Raw genomic sequence first — 17,451 nt, forward strand, 5'->3', positions numbered from 1 at the left:
TTGAGATACTAAGGAGAATGTGTGTGCCGAAAAGAATGGGCAGAGTTGTCGGTGTGATTGATACGTCATTTGTGATTAGACAGCAGCAAGCAATACTACAATGCTGCACTTCGTTTCAACACCGTGTTACGTTCGCGTCCATTGCATTCACTACGGAGGTTACACTCCTTCTCCTGCCACTTCAGCACTCCGTCGTGGTTCCCACGGGTCATTCAGATCGCTCTGCTTCGCCATCTTCCGCATGGATCTTCGTGTAGAGCTTGGCGGTGTCTGCATGGTGCTTGACTTGCCCTGAGCGTTTAGTTCACGCCCGAATTCACTTTTAACTCGATACCAGCGCTGGAAGTGCTGCTGCATTGATTGCTGGCTACTGGTCATCAGTACTGTTTTGTTCTACAAGTACAATGAACGGTGTACAAGTGTATATGCTGCAAAACATCACACACATGTTTACAAGAACACAGGCTGCAAGTGTGACGATGATAGTCTATCTATAATCTGGAGGCGATAAAATTCCACCAGTGCGCAGCTGCAAGACCTTCGAAGGCACCAACCTTCCAGGCACACAGATACTGTTCACGCACACCTGACCCTCGTCCACTGGAGCACGACTCAGATAACATACTACAGCACATGTACACGTACCTATTTTGACTCCCGTGGCCCGCGCTGAACCATTCGAGCATTTCTAGTGCACATTACTGTACCTGTAATGCGCAGTGGGACTTGATCAAGTAAGCAGGGTTAAATTGATTTCAGAAATATCCGATTGGCATGAACACGCGACCACAACGCCGGGACATACACTAACCGCACCCGTGAAGCCGGAGGATAGAACTGCCTCTTACAAATCTTTGCAATTTTGAATTTTTGAAACTGGGATGTTGAACCAATAGTATTCAAGTCAACAGGAAGGACCTGTTAGTTACGACTTTTAGCATGAGTAACAACTTCACATTCATGCTCAATATTCATTGGTTTGAGGGAAAGATGCAAACGGGAAAAGGGAGGATGAAGATTCATCATTTGTGAGAACTAGACCTGGTCTAGTGAGAAGGCGTTCTACTGCCTGTAATTCTGGTCAAGTAAAATAGAGTAACAACAACAACAACAAGAAAAAAATGACTGTCACCACCAGGACTGGAACCAGGGACCTTCGCTTGAGGTCAGTGATGATCTAACCACTGAGCTATGGTGTAGCTGTCATCCCAGCAGTGACCGTTGAACACCGTTCAACTTGCTAGAGTTCAGGATTTCATAAAAAGATTACCAAAGAATGCTGTTTGAGGATCGTCTTACGTGACACTCGGACTTGTAGATTACATACTTCGAAGTGGAAGGAATATACAAACTGTATGGTTCTTCATGGTACGCATAAGCCTGATCTGTGTAAGTAAGAAAGACATGACATGCACTTCGTGCTTACACAGATCATTGTTGTTGCACGTAGGTTATTTTCGTGAGTCTAAACTCCGTTTTTCATGAGTTGTTTCTGCACTTCTGAAATCATGTACATTTACGGTTCTTACTTTGACATTTTATACTAGAACGCTCTGCTCCGGATATTGAACAGTGTTTGAGCAGTGGAAGCCACCGCCATGTACATGTCCATGTGCTCCTTTTGACTTTTAATAATTATTTTGAAAAAGTTGAATGACAGTACAATCATATAGTTTGGGGTTCCAGTGTACCATTACACTGTAATTTGAAGTTTCGGATGCGAAGCAGTATCATAATACATGTACATTGTAGGTATGGCCACCCTATGGTGTGATGGGAGTCTACAAGCTAGGACTGAGATGATGTTTGAACATTCGCTCTGGAACAAGCAGGATGCGAGCAAAGAGTAGTAGCGTCAGGGAGGGACAGGGAACAACTTTGCCACACACAAGTAACGTACTACATGTAGTTGAGACGTCTGTGGTAGACAGCAGTACTGCTGCTGCGTTACATAGACGATAGTCTCGTCTTTACACCTATAGGCTCCTTGCTTCAGCCCGTACTAGTCTAAGTCCGTCCATCCATTCATTGATTGTCGTTCTCTCACTTAAATATCAGTTTCCCTTTTTGTTTTAATTATTTCGCGGAGTTGTGGCCTCTCAATAGGGATCGAATGCAATATGTGTATGTATGTACATGTACATGTATCAGCCAGAAGTTTCTGACATTTAGCAAATCCGTGTCTACCAAAATCGGCCAGAAGTTTCTGTCATTTATCAAATCCGTGTTCTTGTTTGTTTTTATTGAACATCGCTAAACCTTGCGGGCAGGCTTGCCCAATATTATGATGTCGATGTCTACTAGCATAGGTCAGAATTTCCTGTCATTTAGCAAATCCGTGTCTACGAGCATCGGCCAGAAGTTCCTGTCATTTAGCAAACCCGTGTCTGCTAGCATCGGCCAGAATTTCTTGTCATTTAGCAAATCCGTGTCTACCAAAATCGGCCAGAAGTTCCTGTCATTTAGCAAATCCGTGTTCTTGTTGTTTGTTTTTATTAAACATCACAAACCAAACGGGCAGGCTTGCCCAACATTTTGATGGCGATGTCTACCAAACTCGACAAGAAGTTCTTGTCATTTAGCAAATCCGTGTCTATCAGCATCGGCAAGGAGTTCCTGTCATTTAGCGAATCCGTGTCTACCAGCATCGGCCAGACGTTCCTGAAGCAGGTCCGAAAGCACTTCCCGGCATCGTCGCCCCTTAGTAAAATGTTCAAAAAACACTGTCAAAGTCAGCTATTCGTGCATGCCAATATTACTAGTTTTGAAAACGCTTCCCTCTTCATTGAGATCTCTACCATTCATTCTCTCTGCTTTCTCATTATCTTCTCACCAACCCCCCTTCCCTGTAACACAATAACATATTCGCTGCCTTGTCATTGAGCATATTTTGTGTTCGTTTGGATTTGCAAATTCAAATAAAGTATACAAAACAATATGGCCTGCCTAATCAAAGGGCACAACCAGAAGGTGTTCACCCAGGCTGACGTGCGGAAACCAGCTGTGCAATGCCGAGCCAAATACTCTTGCCCTCTGGTCAGCAGATGTTTTTCAGGAGAGGGTGGTCTACCAAGCGGCCGTCACAAATTGGCGCTCAGGCGAGGAGAGGCAGTACTTCGGGCTTTGTGAGATACCATTCAAGACTCGCTATGACAACCACCTGCCAACTTTTTTTTAAGCCTCTTTATATAACTATTAGGCACGAAAATTACAGAGAAAGCACGGAACTATCAAAGCACGTGTGGGCACTGCAGGACCAAGGGCGGTGAAGAGTACGCATAACAAAACGTTGCCGCCTGTGCTTAGCTGAAAAGGTGAAGATTATCCGCGCTGATGCAGCTACACTTCTAAACAATTCAGAATTGGTATCAAAACGTTGACACCAGAGTAAATTCTACATCTAGCGGTGTGTCTTGTACCGGCCTGCCGCCTGGGGGCCTGCCTGTCATCAATGTGACTTGACTGTCACCTCTCCTTCCTTTCACCTCTCAGTAATTGACAGCGTCCGCGCCATATCTCACGTGCATGAAACGCAGCGTTACAAGTTAGTTACAACAATGACCTAGCCGGTTTAGTTGTCTTCGTTATCTTCTGCCTTTGTGGCACATGTATGTATCATTATTCTTTAACAATTCTGGCCATAGGGGCACCAAATGTGTCCTAAGGCTAAGGCATCACCAGCCGCAGAAGCAGCAGCAAAGGAAATGAGGAAAAAGCTAACTGCCTTATAACTGCCTATACATGATTGTGTACCTATCACGCTCAGCAGGAACGAGAGAGAGAGAGAGAGAGAGAGAGAGAGAGAGAGAGAGAGAGAGAGAGAGAGAGAGAGAGAGAGAGAGAGAGAGAGAGAGAGAGAGAGAGAAGAGAGAGAAGTGTATTACTTGATGAGTCCAATCTACCAGCCATAATTTCTTAGACCTGCTGAGTCATAGGCGGTGTATTTTTACCGAAAATAATGCTGTCAGCCTCACAACACGTAGTACGCCCTGGCATCCGACTTCAATGTGAACTGTGTTCATTCAATACTACGTAGTATGTTTCCTTCTTGCTCCTGTACATGTACATGTAGTTTCCAATTATGGGTAAGGAATTTCAGCGTGAAACGGCCTGCTGCATGCCGAGTTCGAGCCAGGCCACTCTAAGTCTAAGAGAAGCACCATGCTATTTCCTTCTAGCGGGTATGATCCAACACCATGGGTATGTTTTGATTTCATCATGCTGTCCCACTAAGTCTGCATTAGGGGCAAGCGTACTACTAGTACTGTCTGCAGTTGCAAGCTGTTGCCAGGAGTATCACGCAGTACAATGCACGTGCATGGAATGTGGTTGAACACACACACAATACAGGGTGAAAGGCTGAAAGCCTCACCACTCCCTGACCAAAATAGAAGACTTGATCCCCGGCTGACTAATACTAGCAATTAATCTTACTGCACAATGCCTTACGGGCGGGCAGCCCTTCCATTGTCCGCGCCCCGGTTCTCCCATCACACACTGTCGACCTGCGTGAACATGTGCTGCGATTCCTGCGAACCAGTAAGAGCAGGTTACGTCAGGAGAGTGGTTGGCTCAGTCAGGAGTCTGTCAGGGCCTAGGGCCAGTAGGGGTAGTGGCGGTCACTGTGGACCATAGTCAGCATGGATCTGTAGAAACTACATAACATGATTGTATTCCTTTTACTTTAACAGCCGTACTCATAGGCAGCTGATGCGTTGACATGGCACCAACGCCTTCTGCACGTAACAGCTATTGAAACGGGCCGGATTTCATTTGTTCACCTCTGTAGACTGCATTTGGTTCTCCCTACAAGTATACCGATAGTGTTATGGCCCTCGTTCTGTAGAAGTACATGTAGTTGTAGCACCTTACCTGGCGCGTATACATGTGTGAAAGAACGAAAACTAAAATTCCTTCATAAGGTGCCATAGACATGTTCGCTATGTACATGAATTCGTGCGGAAGCATCACATTCTACCGGACAGCGCTAGTGATAACAGGAATCCGCCATCTTCCGGACACTAGCGCTGTACATTCTGCGTGACTGGACACCTCCTGTTGGTGTTAGTGTTTAACCTTGGCGAGAGCTGCACGTAACATGTATCACCACAGCCAGCGAGCTAATTCAATGGCGCTAGAACTATTAAATTTTGGAAACAGTACAAAATCGAAGTGTTTCCGTTGCAGTCGTTTTTCGGATTAGATTAGACAGCATACTGTACTGAGTACGCGTCAGCTCATGACGTCTTGGCCTGCACGTACATGTACATTAATTAATTAAACGTTAGCCGTGACACTTGTTTCTGTGATAGCCAGTGGAAGACGACGATAAATTGTTGCCTGTGCTAGCATGGGGAATTGCTGCAGCATTTTCTCGTCCATCTGCCGTTTGAAGCGTACTACTGGACATGAGGATGAGTGGCCACATCAAAACCCAGGATCAGGACAGGCTACCCGGAGCTCGAAACTGACGGAGAAGCCGCCGCCGCCGCCGCTACCGTCCCTAAGCTCCACAGAGGAGCACGCCGACGCCAGTGGGCCCTCGGGCACAGGAGCTGCGGCGCATGACGTCATGAGGCAAAACCAGATGAGCGCACCAGTCGTGGGAGCGCAAGCAGCTACCCCCAGGACCGTCAACAAGTGAGTGAATATTTGCTTCAAATGGTCAAAGAGGACAAAATCCGTAAATAAATGCGACTTACTTCACTGGGCAAATCGTCCTAAAGCTGTCAGTCCAGAATATGGCGAACATGTGAAGAAAACAAAAGAATGTACATTGCTGCTCAATGAAATCCGATCGAGCCGGATAATGCCAAGCCAGATTAGGTGCAGTCCTTTTTGTTTGTTTGGTTTTGATTTATTTTAGTTCTTTGCCTCAAAGGTACAATGTACAACCTCAAAGAAGGTCGAACAGGAAACAAAATGAATGAAGGTCACGAGAAAGGGAGTGAGAGAGAAAAAAAGGCGGAGCATTTCGACGAAGCCCTCTTACTGCAAGAAACGAGGCTTAGAATAAAAACTAGCAGGCAAAGCATGAACGCAGGCAAAAGTTATAGTCACCGGGAAACTAAAGCACTAAATAAATTGTCCAGTCCTAGCTCTGTGAACATTGCGATGTAAACTGGTGAAGGGCATACTCGTGCCAGTCGTGTGATCGGATGTCATTGAGCAGCACTGTGGAAAAAACGCTGTACTTGCTGCTGTTGTTGTCACTGCTGTTGTTGTTACTGCTGATGTTGCTGTCGCTGTTGTTGTTGTTGTTGTTGTTGTTGTTGTTGTTGTTGTTGTTGTTGTTGTTGTTGTTGTTTGTTGTTGTTGATTTTTATTTTGCTTCGCAAGGCCAAACGGGCAATGGTGCCCAATTCTATGGAAGCGAATTTCAAAAGGGAGAGAGCTACGGGGAGAGAGAGAGAGCGAGAGAGGTGTGGGGGGGGGGGGGAGGGAGGGAGATGATAAGCAATTTTGCAGCGTCAACAGAGCGATTTTGCAGTGTCAATAGAGCGATTTTGAAGCGTCAACAGAGGGAACACAAAGAGTTTATAAGCGCACAAGCACGCAGAGAAGAGTAAATGACTTGGTGTGTGGACGGGAAAAGTCAGACAGAGCATTCATTGCAAGGTGTAGGGGATGGAGGCAAGCTTAAATTTCTGGGCAGCCTTGATCTCCCTTACACTCCTTGGAAGAGCGTTCCAGGCCAAGGCTGCCTGAAAGGCTAGGCGAGATCTGCCGGCTTCTGACTGTGCCGAGGGGACAGTGAGGCCCCTGGAAACCTGGTGCCGGGTGGTGCTGCCAGCTGATGGTGAGAATAGGTCCTGGAGGACACTGCTGGCTTTCCCACTGACACAGCGCCACATCAGGACGAGCCGCTTCTGGGCGTAGCACTCGCGAACTCTGTACAGGGACATCCGTTCGAGCAGAGGCTGAGCCGAGGTGTGAGGCGGCAAACCGTATACCGCTCTCGCCGCTCGGTTCTGCAGGACCTGAAGGCGATCAAGCTGCGAAACCTTAAGGGAGGAAGAGAAGGCGTTAGACCCATATAGGAGGTCAGGCATGATGACTGACCTCACATACTGGATGTGACTTCTGAGGCTCAGACATCTGCGGGACCGCCACAATGCTCCAATCTTCTGCACAACTTTCTTCGCCATCGCGTCAACATGGGGGTCCCACTTCACAGCGGTGTCAAGGGTCACGCCGAGGTACCTTGCTGTTGGGCTCAGGGGAAGCTCTGTCTGGTTGCAGCGGTTGGTGTCGTCGTCGTCATCGTCGCTGCTGCTGTTGTTGTTGTTGCCGCTGTTGCTTCTGTGTTTGCCGTTGTTGCCACTGTTGCTGCTGCTGCTTATGGTGTTGATGGTGCTGTCGCTGTTGCAGTTGCTGCTGTTGTCTTTGGTGTTGTTGCTGTTGTTGGTGTTATAATAATTTGTATTATTGTCCCTCTACAGGCTACGCAGTAAGTTACCCGCAAACAGCCCAATGGAAGGAAATGCTCCCCAGTTTAAGACGAAGAAGGGAAGAAGATTCAGAAAGCTAACTTTCAGCGGGTCTTCAAGTGCACTTTCGGTTAGCACACAGTTCTGAGCTCATCACCATTGGTTTTAATTTCCTATACTCTGTAGCCAAAGGATGCCAAGGCAAGGTACTCCCTGAGGTGGTTTATTCGTGGCGGGTTTTCAGTACTTAGTACAATCCAGCAGGCACGGGCAGTAATAACGTTGCAAAAAGCTGCTGGCTGCATCCCACACAGTCCCCTCATTCACTGGAATAGGGTTCAATTGATGCTTATCATTTTTCTTAACCCTTTACCAGCAGCCCCATACTTGAATGCGTCAACGTTGACGCATTCGACAGGCATACAAAACCATGCCTGGCATGACGGGAAGCATCAGCCCACGGGGATTTCCCGTGGCCCTCAAACAGCCTAGGCCTGATCCTATCGGTAGCTGAAGAGATCCACGCGTGTCCCATTTGATTTCATTGAGAACTGCGCGATCGAAAACTTACGGAAATACACGCGCGCCGACAATGCCGTCCGCCTCCGTCAAAACATCGTCAGGTGCATTTTCTCTTGCGCAGTGAGTTCCTTTCGTCCTCGGATGACTTCTCCGGCGACGACCTAGCAGTCATTCGCTCTGGGACCGACGACAGATAGATAAATACTTCGTTCCAGCCTCCGATGCAAGCGAATTTCAAATTACGGAGCGGTGCGCACGCCAAGTAAATTCTCACGCAAATATGGGGAGCGCCAGCCGCTGAAGACGATGTCATCGTGATGTACCTGGAAGAATCTGATGGTGCTTATGGTGGGGAAGCCATGGAGGGCGATCCCTGTGTCGACAGTCGGCCAGAGACAGAATTTTAGCCCATCGACTTTCGACGTACCTGAGTGACGGCAGCGCAGCGCGGCTTGCGTGCGACCTTACGGAGCTTTCCGACAGCGATTCTGGGCCAATGCTGCTCTCATTTGCGAGCGAGGCATGGCCACTGAAGTTTGTGATGGCTATGGCGTTTGTTTCCGCTCCGAAGTCGACTTGTTTTGGCAGTATCATGTCAATGTCGGAACTCTGACGATTTGCATGTGTACAATTTCCGTGTTTAGACGTAGAGATGCCAATTTAGCAGCGTATGTGTGTGGTATGAGAAAATAAATTTTTCCATGGTCAAGAAGTAGTACTAGACTTCCAAGAAAACATAACTTGTACATACAAAATGTGGCCTCGTTTTGAGTTATTGGTATCGTTCTAAATGTTAAGGATTTCATATACAAAAGTAACTTGCCGGTAAAGGGTTAACCCTTATCCCCCCATCCCCGCACGTACACATTTGATTATTAAAAGCGAAGTTGTGAAATCAGGGATGTGTGCACTTTTCATGTGTTGTCTTATACGTTATTCCAGAATTCTGACGAGCCGCAAAAGGGTGACAAGGAAATAGAGCTTTCCAGGAATGTCCCTGTGCATGGTTATGAAGAAGAGGACCCACCTCGCCAGTATACTTCACGAGGAACGCTTGAAGCTCAGAGCTCGTTTGGAGCTGATTGGGCGAATGATGAACTGAGCACATCTGGACTCTTAAAAACCCGAAAGCGATCATCAGAACTTGATGAAGGCCACCACTTGGACATGCCAATCGCGAACGATCCCCCAATTGGACGCGGGCGACGTTACCTCCCGGAGGAAAGTGCCGCGTTCACAATCGCCAATAGTCTCACGCAGGATAGTAATACCACTGCTGATCAAGAGCCTAGCTCTCGTGCCCGGCATGAAGTCCCATCCCAGGCAGACAAGGCCATGAAAGCCAGCACGCCGAGTACAAATCCTCCTAGAACCCGTCGGGGCGGGTTAACGAAAGGGATACGAAAGCAGGTGTCCAAACCTTTCAGCAAGCTCCGAATGAAAAGCCCAACCACCCAACAGGACATTGTGGACGCAGGTGGCCAACATACCACTGCGAGAGGCCTGGCCGATTCGGTGGGTGACAGCGAACAACTGCAGGCACCACCTGTTCTGAACCCGGGAACGGAAAAGGCCCTGAACTTGTTCAAGGATAAGGCCAACTATCCTATTTCAGAAAGCTTTGCCAATCAAATGTTTGCCGAAGAGGCTAAACGGTTAGAATAGGACACATACACACACACACACACACTTGCACGCACACACACGCACGGACATACACACACACATCTCCTGCTGCTAGATATGGCTAGACTTGAAAATTATGTTCCCCCTAAGAGTCTGTCTTGAGCAAACGTATAATTCTCGCCTTGGCACTCATCTGGTCCGTTAGTTCCTTGTGGACTGCCCTATGCTGGATTAGACGGCCTTCGGAGGAGAGGAGACGTCATTCAGCAGGAGATTTCCTGATCGTCTTATTCTCGGCGTTGAGAAAATGTTTTTTTAAATGTATTTTACTGATTTCTGTGCTGTGCTTTCCGAATTGCCTTCCCTAGGAAAATTGAGCGGTTCTCGTTCGTGGCGATTTGATTGTATCAGGGACAGAAAATTGTTTTGTCTGATCGCACCTTCATGGTGACGCGTCTTCAATCTTGTGCAGGTTCCAATAGCCGGGCCTATCTTCTCTCTGTCTTTCTCTATCTCTCTCTTTTTCGTTGTTTCTTTCTGTATCTCTGTGTGTCTGCCTGTGCCTCTCTCTCCGTCTGTCTGTCTGTCTGTCTGTCTGTCTGTCTGTCTGTCTGTCTCGCTCCCTCACCCTCTCTCTCCGTCTCACCCTCTCTTTCTCCCTCCCTCATTCATCAATTCATGGCACTGTACCTCTCCTCAGTTTTCGCCCCTTTGTTGTTGTTAGATATATTCGTCTCGAAGGTCTCCAGATGTTCATTGTCGCTGATATCGTGTCCACAAACATGGTTAAACAATCACTGGAGACATACATGTACAGGTACGTGTATCTCACAACGATCCGTTCGGCAAAAGGCAATATGCAGCACTAAGCAGACTTCTGGAACACAAGTTACACATGCAACTGGTATCTTAGTACAAACTTGGGACAATGTTGCTTTCTTGACTCACATGTACATTCATTGCCATCGGTTCTAGGTATATGTAATCCGAAATACATTTTAATTTTCTAATCAGCGTGGCTCAGAGTGACTAACCAAATTGATCGCAATGAAGCTGTCTACAATAATTGTAGTAAACAATAGCCTTATAGGGGTCTGCGCACCAGAGCCAGAGTGCTCAAATATCTGCCAGGAACATTGATCTTTGCGTAAAATCTCTGATAGTTATGGCTTCCTAATGACGGCTCCCGACGTATTTTGTTCACTCAACTCTCGATACTGTTGCATGTTTATGCGTATTCAAATAGAGCCAACAAAGCTCACCGAAGTGCATCGTGTAGTCCACGTAACATTGCTATGCAACATTCTGCAGGTAGCGCTTCTCTAGTAAATGGGTGGCAGAACGAGGTTTCCGCTGCAACTCGAGGTTCAAGCTCAAACCACCCTCAGCCTAAAAGAGTAGAGAAAGGGAAGTGCTAGTACTAAGTAGTCTAGTGTTGGCTCGCTACTGTAGTCTGTAGTCTGTACTCTGTACTCTGTACTCTGTACTCTGTACTCTGTACTCTGTACTCTGTACTCTGTACTCTGTAGTCTGTAGTCTGTACTTATCGCGTGAAACCATGAATTACGAGTCAAAGCCAAAAGACAACCCAACTTCAGAAATATATGGAACACTCAATTGAAATACAAGATTGAAAACAAAAGTTTTACAAGAAATCGTTACCTAATAAGATGTCTAGTACCCCCTAAGCCCCAATGCCAATGACCAACCTTTGGGAAAAACTTGAGAATACTCACCAATCCGAATACTAATACGTGTAATTGCACTACTCAATCTGCACTAGAAATTGTACGCAGTAAGTGACGCAACTTGATTTGCTTTCTAAACACACACCATTTGCACAGGTAAGATTTCCTTGAACGTTTTCGTTGCCATCTCTTCAGAAGAAATTTACTGGCAAAGGTACATAGCTCAACGCCTAGCACAATATAAACACTGAAAATGCTACGAAGTAGTGGTTGCGACTTTGGCGATGATTTGTAAGAAATGGTTTGCTCCCCACACCGGAGCTCGCGCTATTCCGCCGACTTTACTTGACACTTGACTGACTCACGACTGCCATCCAGAGCACACGAGAAGTCCATCGAACCTTCGACTCGGCAAACCTGCAAGAAAGCACCACTCCCTGCTCAATACACAGTGTTTCGGGGAATTCACCCCTCATCACCCCTCAAGTGTCAAGTAAAGTCGGCGGAATAGCGCGAGCTCCGGTGTGGGGAGCAAACCATTTCTTACTGAAAATGAAATGATACAAGTGTCAGTGCGAACAACGAGAGGTGAGAACAAAAGCCACTAATCAAAATCAATTGCAATCAAAAGCAAAGAGATGAGTTATCAGTTATAATTTGGTTTGGTTTTTTATTATTTCAGTTCGTTGCCTCAACAGTACAAAGCACCTGCAAGGACGTGCAATATACAATATTACGAACTTTTGATCTCAATTTACAAACAACGTTTTAAGATGAACAGAAATCGTAATGACAATTGTAGTGGTGGTGACAGTCAATTTTTACCGTTTGCGTCTTTCCCTCAAACCAGTGAAAAATAATGTTTATAATTATTTATAAGACCGTGGTGGCTGTGAATGTGGTAATTTACAAAGATGAGCTGCAGTGGATAGCCCTTGGCAGATTATGCTGCGTAAATCGCTGAATGATGCTTTCCATTATGCCCAAATTGTGCCAGTGATCATGCTACATTATGCTGGAATTACAAAGGTCAAAAAGAATGGTTTCACCAATTATAGAAACATACGTTGTAACGCTGCGTTTCATGCACGTAGTTATGCTGGAATTATGTAAATGATAGTGCTATACTGCACCTTTGCATTCTTATTGCACTTTGCAACGTTACAACGACTCTGGCGCCATGACAGCACGGCTTGTACATGTACATGTAAGGGGTAACATGCACCAGTTTATTTTCTGTAACATACCTAAATATGCCTGGAGCATCAGTCAGCATCGCAAAGGTATGCAGACCGTCTGGTCTCAGAAGTCCTTTTACATGTATGCCAGGGCATACTTTTAGACAAAATCCGAAGATAATCCCAAAAATTATGCCAGCATAATCCGCCAAGGGCAAAGGCTAGCAGTGGAACCACCGGATATTGAAGAAGAAATGGGAAATTCATGTAGGCTTAGATTTCATAGGATTGGGAGAACTTCAAAATTCGAAGGATCAGTGTGGGAAGTGAACTGCCTGAAAGAGAAAACATTCCAGACCCACCAGGACTCGAACCCGGTACCTTGCTTGTCATAAGCAATGCTCTAGCCATCTGAGCTATGGGACCAGGCCAAACCCAAAAGGCGCTGTAAGGTTTTTCAATCCCTGACTGATCTTTTGAATTTTGAAGTTCTCCCAATCGCATAAATGTACTCTCTCTCTCTCTCTCTCTCTCTCTCTCTCTCTCTCTCTCTCTCTCTCTCTCTCTCTCTCTCTCTCTCTCTCTCGCGTACCCCCCCCCCCACCCACACCCACGCACACGCACGCACACGCACACCTTAGACCTTGGACTCCCATCGCGTAGCGATGATGGCTCAGACGCGGCAGTGGGGGGCGTGCCTCTTCAGGTCACCAATGCGGCCAAAGGGACGGCCACATGCGCAACGGAACTCTTTCGGTCCGGGTGGAGGAGGCTGCTGACCACACAACCGCCTCCAGGTTGGGCGATCCTGGGCTTGACGGATCCATTCTCCCTCTCCGATCTGGGCCGCAGCTAGGTCAGTGACAACAACGTCACGCCATCGCTTCTTCGGACCATGGGGGTATGCCACACGCACACCGTCACGCACACACACACACACACACACACACACACACACACACACACACACACACACACACACACACACACACACACACACACACACACAATCAAATCTTCAGCCTCTATACTGCCGCTTTTTTTAAATCTCTTTTGTTTAACTCCTCCCCTTTCTCCCGATTTTCTAATGCGTGAAGTATTCGCGGATGCCGAGACCATTGGTCGGCGTAGCCTGCAGCACCCATCGCCACCCCTGCCTTGCATTGCAGCCCCATTCAGTCAATATCTTGTTTATACAAACGTTAGTCTGTTGTTTGGTCATTTCAGCAGTCGTCTCCCTGCGTCGCCGGCGCCGGCGATTCATGCGTACTGACGTCATTTCCCATGACGTAGGAAACACGCCAGCGGCAGCAAAGGATAGCACAGCCGACCAGCTAGACTCTCTGCATGTCAGACTGAGAAGCACTTTAGTAACACTAACACTAGTAACAGTGTCAGTGAATTAGCCGGCCTTCGGGTTTGGGTTTGGGTCCAAGATGACGCATCAAGCCCATTGATTAGCGTTTGGGTAAAGGATAGATTAGAGTTAGCGGCCAGTTACTGGTAAAGTAAACCGTACTTTAGTCACGGTACAGTGTACATGTACATGTACATGTAGTTCGTTTTCACACAAGCGAACGGTCACGGACCGATTGAGTTTTATAAATTCATGTCCATTTCTAGCGCTGAGGTAGGGATTCTGTCCCCTGTGCCCATGGTGTCTGGGTGCCAGATGCCGAGCTAGCTGGTACAGACAGACTAGGTAGGGATTCTGTTCCCTGTGCCCATGGTGTCTTGGTGCCAGATGCCAAGCTGGCTGGTACAGACTGTACCAGCTAGCTTGGCATCTGGCACCCAGACACCATGGGCACAGGGGACAGAATCCCGACCTCAGCGCTAGAAATTGATATGAATTTTGAAAACTCAATCTGTGAATTTTTAAAACTACATCAGCACATGACGTATGAAGACAGAGGTTGCACTGCACTCTGCAGACAGAATAACTACGTAGATCTACTGGATCGTTTGATCATCATGATCATGGAATACAGTCATGTAGATTCTACTCGACTGTAAAAGCCATTATTCTAACGAGGCGCATATATCGATTTCCTAAAATTGACTGGTTTACGTGAACAAAAGGTAACGATTCTGACTCATTCTCAACGCTCAATAGCAACAGTACTACTGTATCGATTTCTGTATAACGATTTCTATTTTAACGACAGATCTCTCCTCGTTAACTCGTTAGAGTTTTTTTATTTATTTTTATTTTTTATACGAAAGTCCACTATATTCCCGAATATGTGCGAGAAGTGGTGGCGGGGCCAGGCTGCTCTGCCGACCTCAAAGGTCCCGGCGTCTACGCAGACAAAGCGCGCCATAATGCAGTAAAACCATGAGGAGGGGAGGAAGAGGGGAAATGAATAGTAGTGAGAAACAAGGACAATGGGTAGATGGTCGTGAGAGAAGCAGAGTGAAAGACAACGTCACATTGTGGTAAGGGGGGGGGGGAGGATGCTAGTGAGGCACTGGTCTAAACCGTTTCAAAGGGCGTCGGTGGCTGCTTGCCAGTTCAGGTGCAGCAGATACTTGTTGCATTTTTCCTTGAATGATTGGAGCTGTCTGGGTTGCGGCCGTGCTGGTAGAATGGTCGCTGGTAGGCTGTTCCACAAGGGAATAATGCACTCTGGGTAGGAACCCTGGAGGCTGCTACGAATGCGCACGGGCAGCGTCGACTTGAGCTGGAGCGGGTGGCAGTGGGCAGTCTCCGTGGCTAACCTAGTGGATCGACCACCCACTGGGCGGGGATTGGCTGGAGGTGGGAGGATGGGCTTCAGGGGGCTTGTTGTTGGAAGGTAGGACAGCTTGAACGTGAACGAAAGCGCAGCAACCAGTCGGCGGTGTTTCAGGCTGGGGAGCCAGGCGCCTGGGCCAATCACCTTCAGTGCCTTGTGCTGGATTTTGTCCAGTCTGGATGTACCTGACCCCATCCACACCAGGCAGCAGTATTCCATTGTTGGCCGCACGAAGCCTTTGTAGACTGCCGTGCGGCCGCTGGAGTCCAACAGGGGTGCAACCTTTCTCAGGAAGTGTAGGCGTTGGGCAGCCTTTGAGGCCACGGCCTGGAGGTGTGCTGCGTAGGACAGTTGCGAGTCGAATGCTATGCCCAGAAGTTTAATTTCCTTCTCTTCAGGAACAATCACTTCATTGAAGAGCACTGGTGGGAACGCTGGGGGAGGCTTGCGGTGGTCGATGATGAGGGCCTGAGATTTGGATGGCTCGAAGGTGACCTTCCACTTGGAACCCCAGTGGGAGACGGCGTCCACTGCTTCCTGGAGTTGTGCTGCAGAGTCGGATATGATGGCGGTGGCAGAGATGCACTGATAGAGTGTCGTGTCATCTGCATACGTGGCAAGCTCAGCACCAGCAGGCAAGGTGTCCTCGCAGTCATTTACGTACAGGAGGAATAACGTTGGTCCAAGGATGCTACCTTGTGGTACCCCTGCTTGGATATGGTGCAGGGAGGACTCTTGGCCGCCCACAACAGCCTGCAGGCGCCGGTTGTGCAGGTAGCTTTCCAGCCATCCGAGAAGCGGGCCGTCTAGACCGTACACGGAAGCCTTATGCAGCAGGCCAGCATGGCTGACTTTATCAAAGGCGCCTGCTATATCTATCGCCAGAACATGGGCGGCTCCTCCTAGGCCGGCTGCTCTGGACCATTCACAGTGGAGCTTGTTTAAGACGTCGGCTGTGCTCAGGCCCTTTCTGAACCCGAACTGTTTCGCAGAGATGATATTGTGGGACTCCACGAAACTGGTTATCTGACGATTGACAATTGTTTCCATCACTTTGGATATTATAGACAGCAGAGACACAGGTCTGTAGTGTTGAGGCAGGTTCTTGGATTTCTTCCTGTGAATGGGTGTGACTCTAGCTGTCTTCCAGGATGTCGGCATAACCATGCTGTAGAAGCTAAGGGAGAACAGTTTGGAGAGCGGCCTACTTAGGGGGTCAGCACACATCTTCAGAACTCGCGCGGGAATGCAATCCGGTCCAGTAGCTTTCGATGCATTTAAGCGCCGGAGTTCTCTCTTGACAGTGGCAGGGCGGAACCGAACCGTTGAGAGCTTTTCAGCGGTGCGCTGAGCAACGTGGGGGAAATCAGTCGCAGGTTGGTTGGCGGGGAAGTCGTCGGCGCCCAGGCTGCACTTTGAGGCGAAATACTGCCCAAAACACTCAGCTTTTTCGGCATTCGATACGCATTCCAAACCAGGCTGCGGCGTGAGAGTTGGGATGGAGGTGTTTCTGCTGCTGCCACCTGCTTGCTTGATGGTAGACCACCACGAGCGGTCCCTTAGGCTAGCTTTGGAGAGCTTAGTGCGCAGGGTAGCCAGGCGGGCCACCTTGGCATGCTGGAGGATGTCATTACAACGTCGAGTGGCTGCTGAGGCTGTCTGCCGCGCTGCTGTTGACTTCTGCCGTCTGGCAGTAGCCCAAGCCCGCTCTTTTGCTTTGATGGCATCGGTGCACTCAGGGGTGCACCAAGCTGGATCCGTCGGCCGGGATGTCAGTTGCCGGGATGGGATGAAACGTGACATGCCCTGGAGGATAACTTCGGTGATGTTGGCACACGACTCATCAGCGCTGGTGGTGAAGGCAGTTGACCAGTCATAGGCTAGGAAAAAGTGACAGAGGCGGTTCCAGTCTGCTTGGTTGTACCGCCAGACAGTGCGTGTGGTTTTTGGTTCACGGAACGCAGAGATAGGGAAGTCCATGGTGAGGACAGCGTGGTCAGAGGACCCCAGTGGGGCATGGCATTTCACCTGAACCGGTTCACTGAAGTCAGACATCACAAGGTCCAGGGTGTTGTCTCCACGTGTGGGGATGTTGACATGTTGCTCCAGGCCATGAACATAGCAGAGTTCCTCGGCTGCTTCTCCTGCCGAGGTAGTCTTGGTGCTCCCTAGCCATGCTGCATTGTGGACATTGAAGTCCCCTGCGAGGATAACATAGTCACCGTGGCTGCGCCTCATCTAGGTGGGTATCAAGGTATTCGATCAGCTT

The 17,451-nt window shown here is 48.2% G+C and overlaps 1 protein-coding gene across 1 annotated transcript; it reads left to right on the plus strand.

Annotated features, from left to right (window-relative positions):
- The first annotated feature begins 5,192 nt into the window (after positions 1-5,192).
- On the plus strand, positions 5,193-10,024 carry LOC135822909 (uncharacterized). Its single transcript, XM_065335747.1, has 3 exons — positions 5,193-5,640; positions 7,443-7,560; positions 8,895-10,024. The coding sequence occupies exons 1-3, from the start codon at positions 5,351-5,353 to the stop codon at positions 9,615-9,617; spliced, it is 1,131 nt and encodes a 376-aa protein (XP_065191819.1). The 5' UTR covers positions 5,193-5,350; the 3' UTR covers positions 9,618-10,024.
- Positions 10,025-17,451: the final 7,427 nt, after the last annotated feature.

Source organism: Sycon ciliatum, chromosome 8 (genome assembly GCF_964019385.1).
Source record: "Sycon ciliatum chromosome 8, ocSycCili1.1, whole genome shotgun sequence".
Lineage (NCBI taxonomy): Eukaryota > Metazoa > Porifera > Calcarea > Leucosolenida > Sycettidae > Sycon > Sycon ciliatum.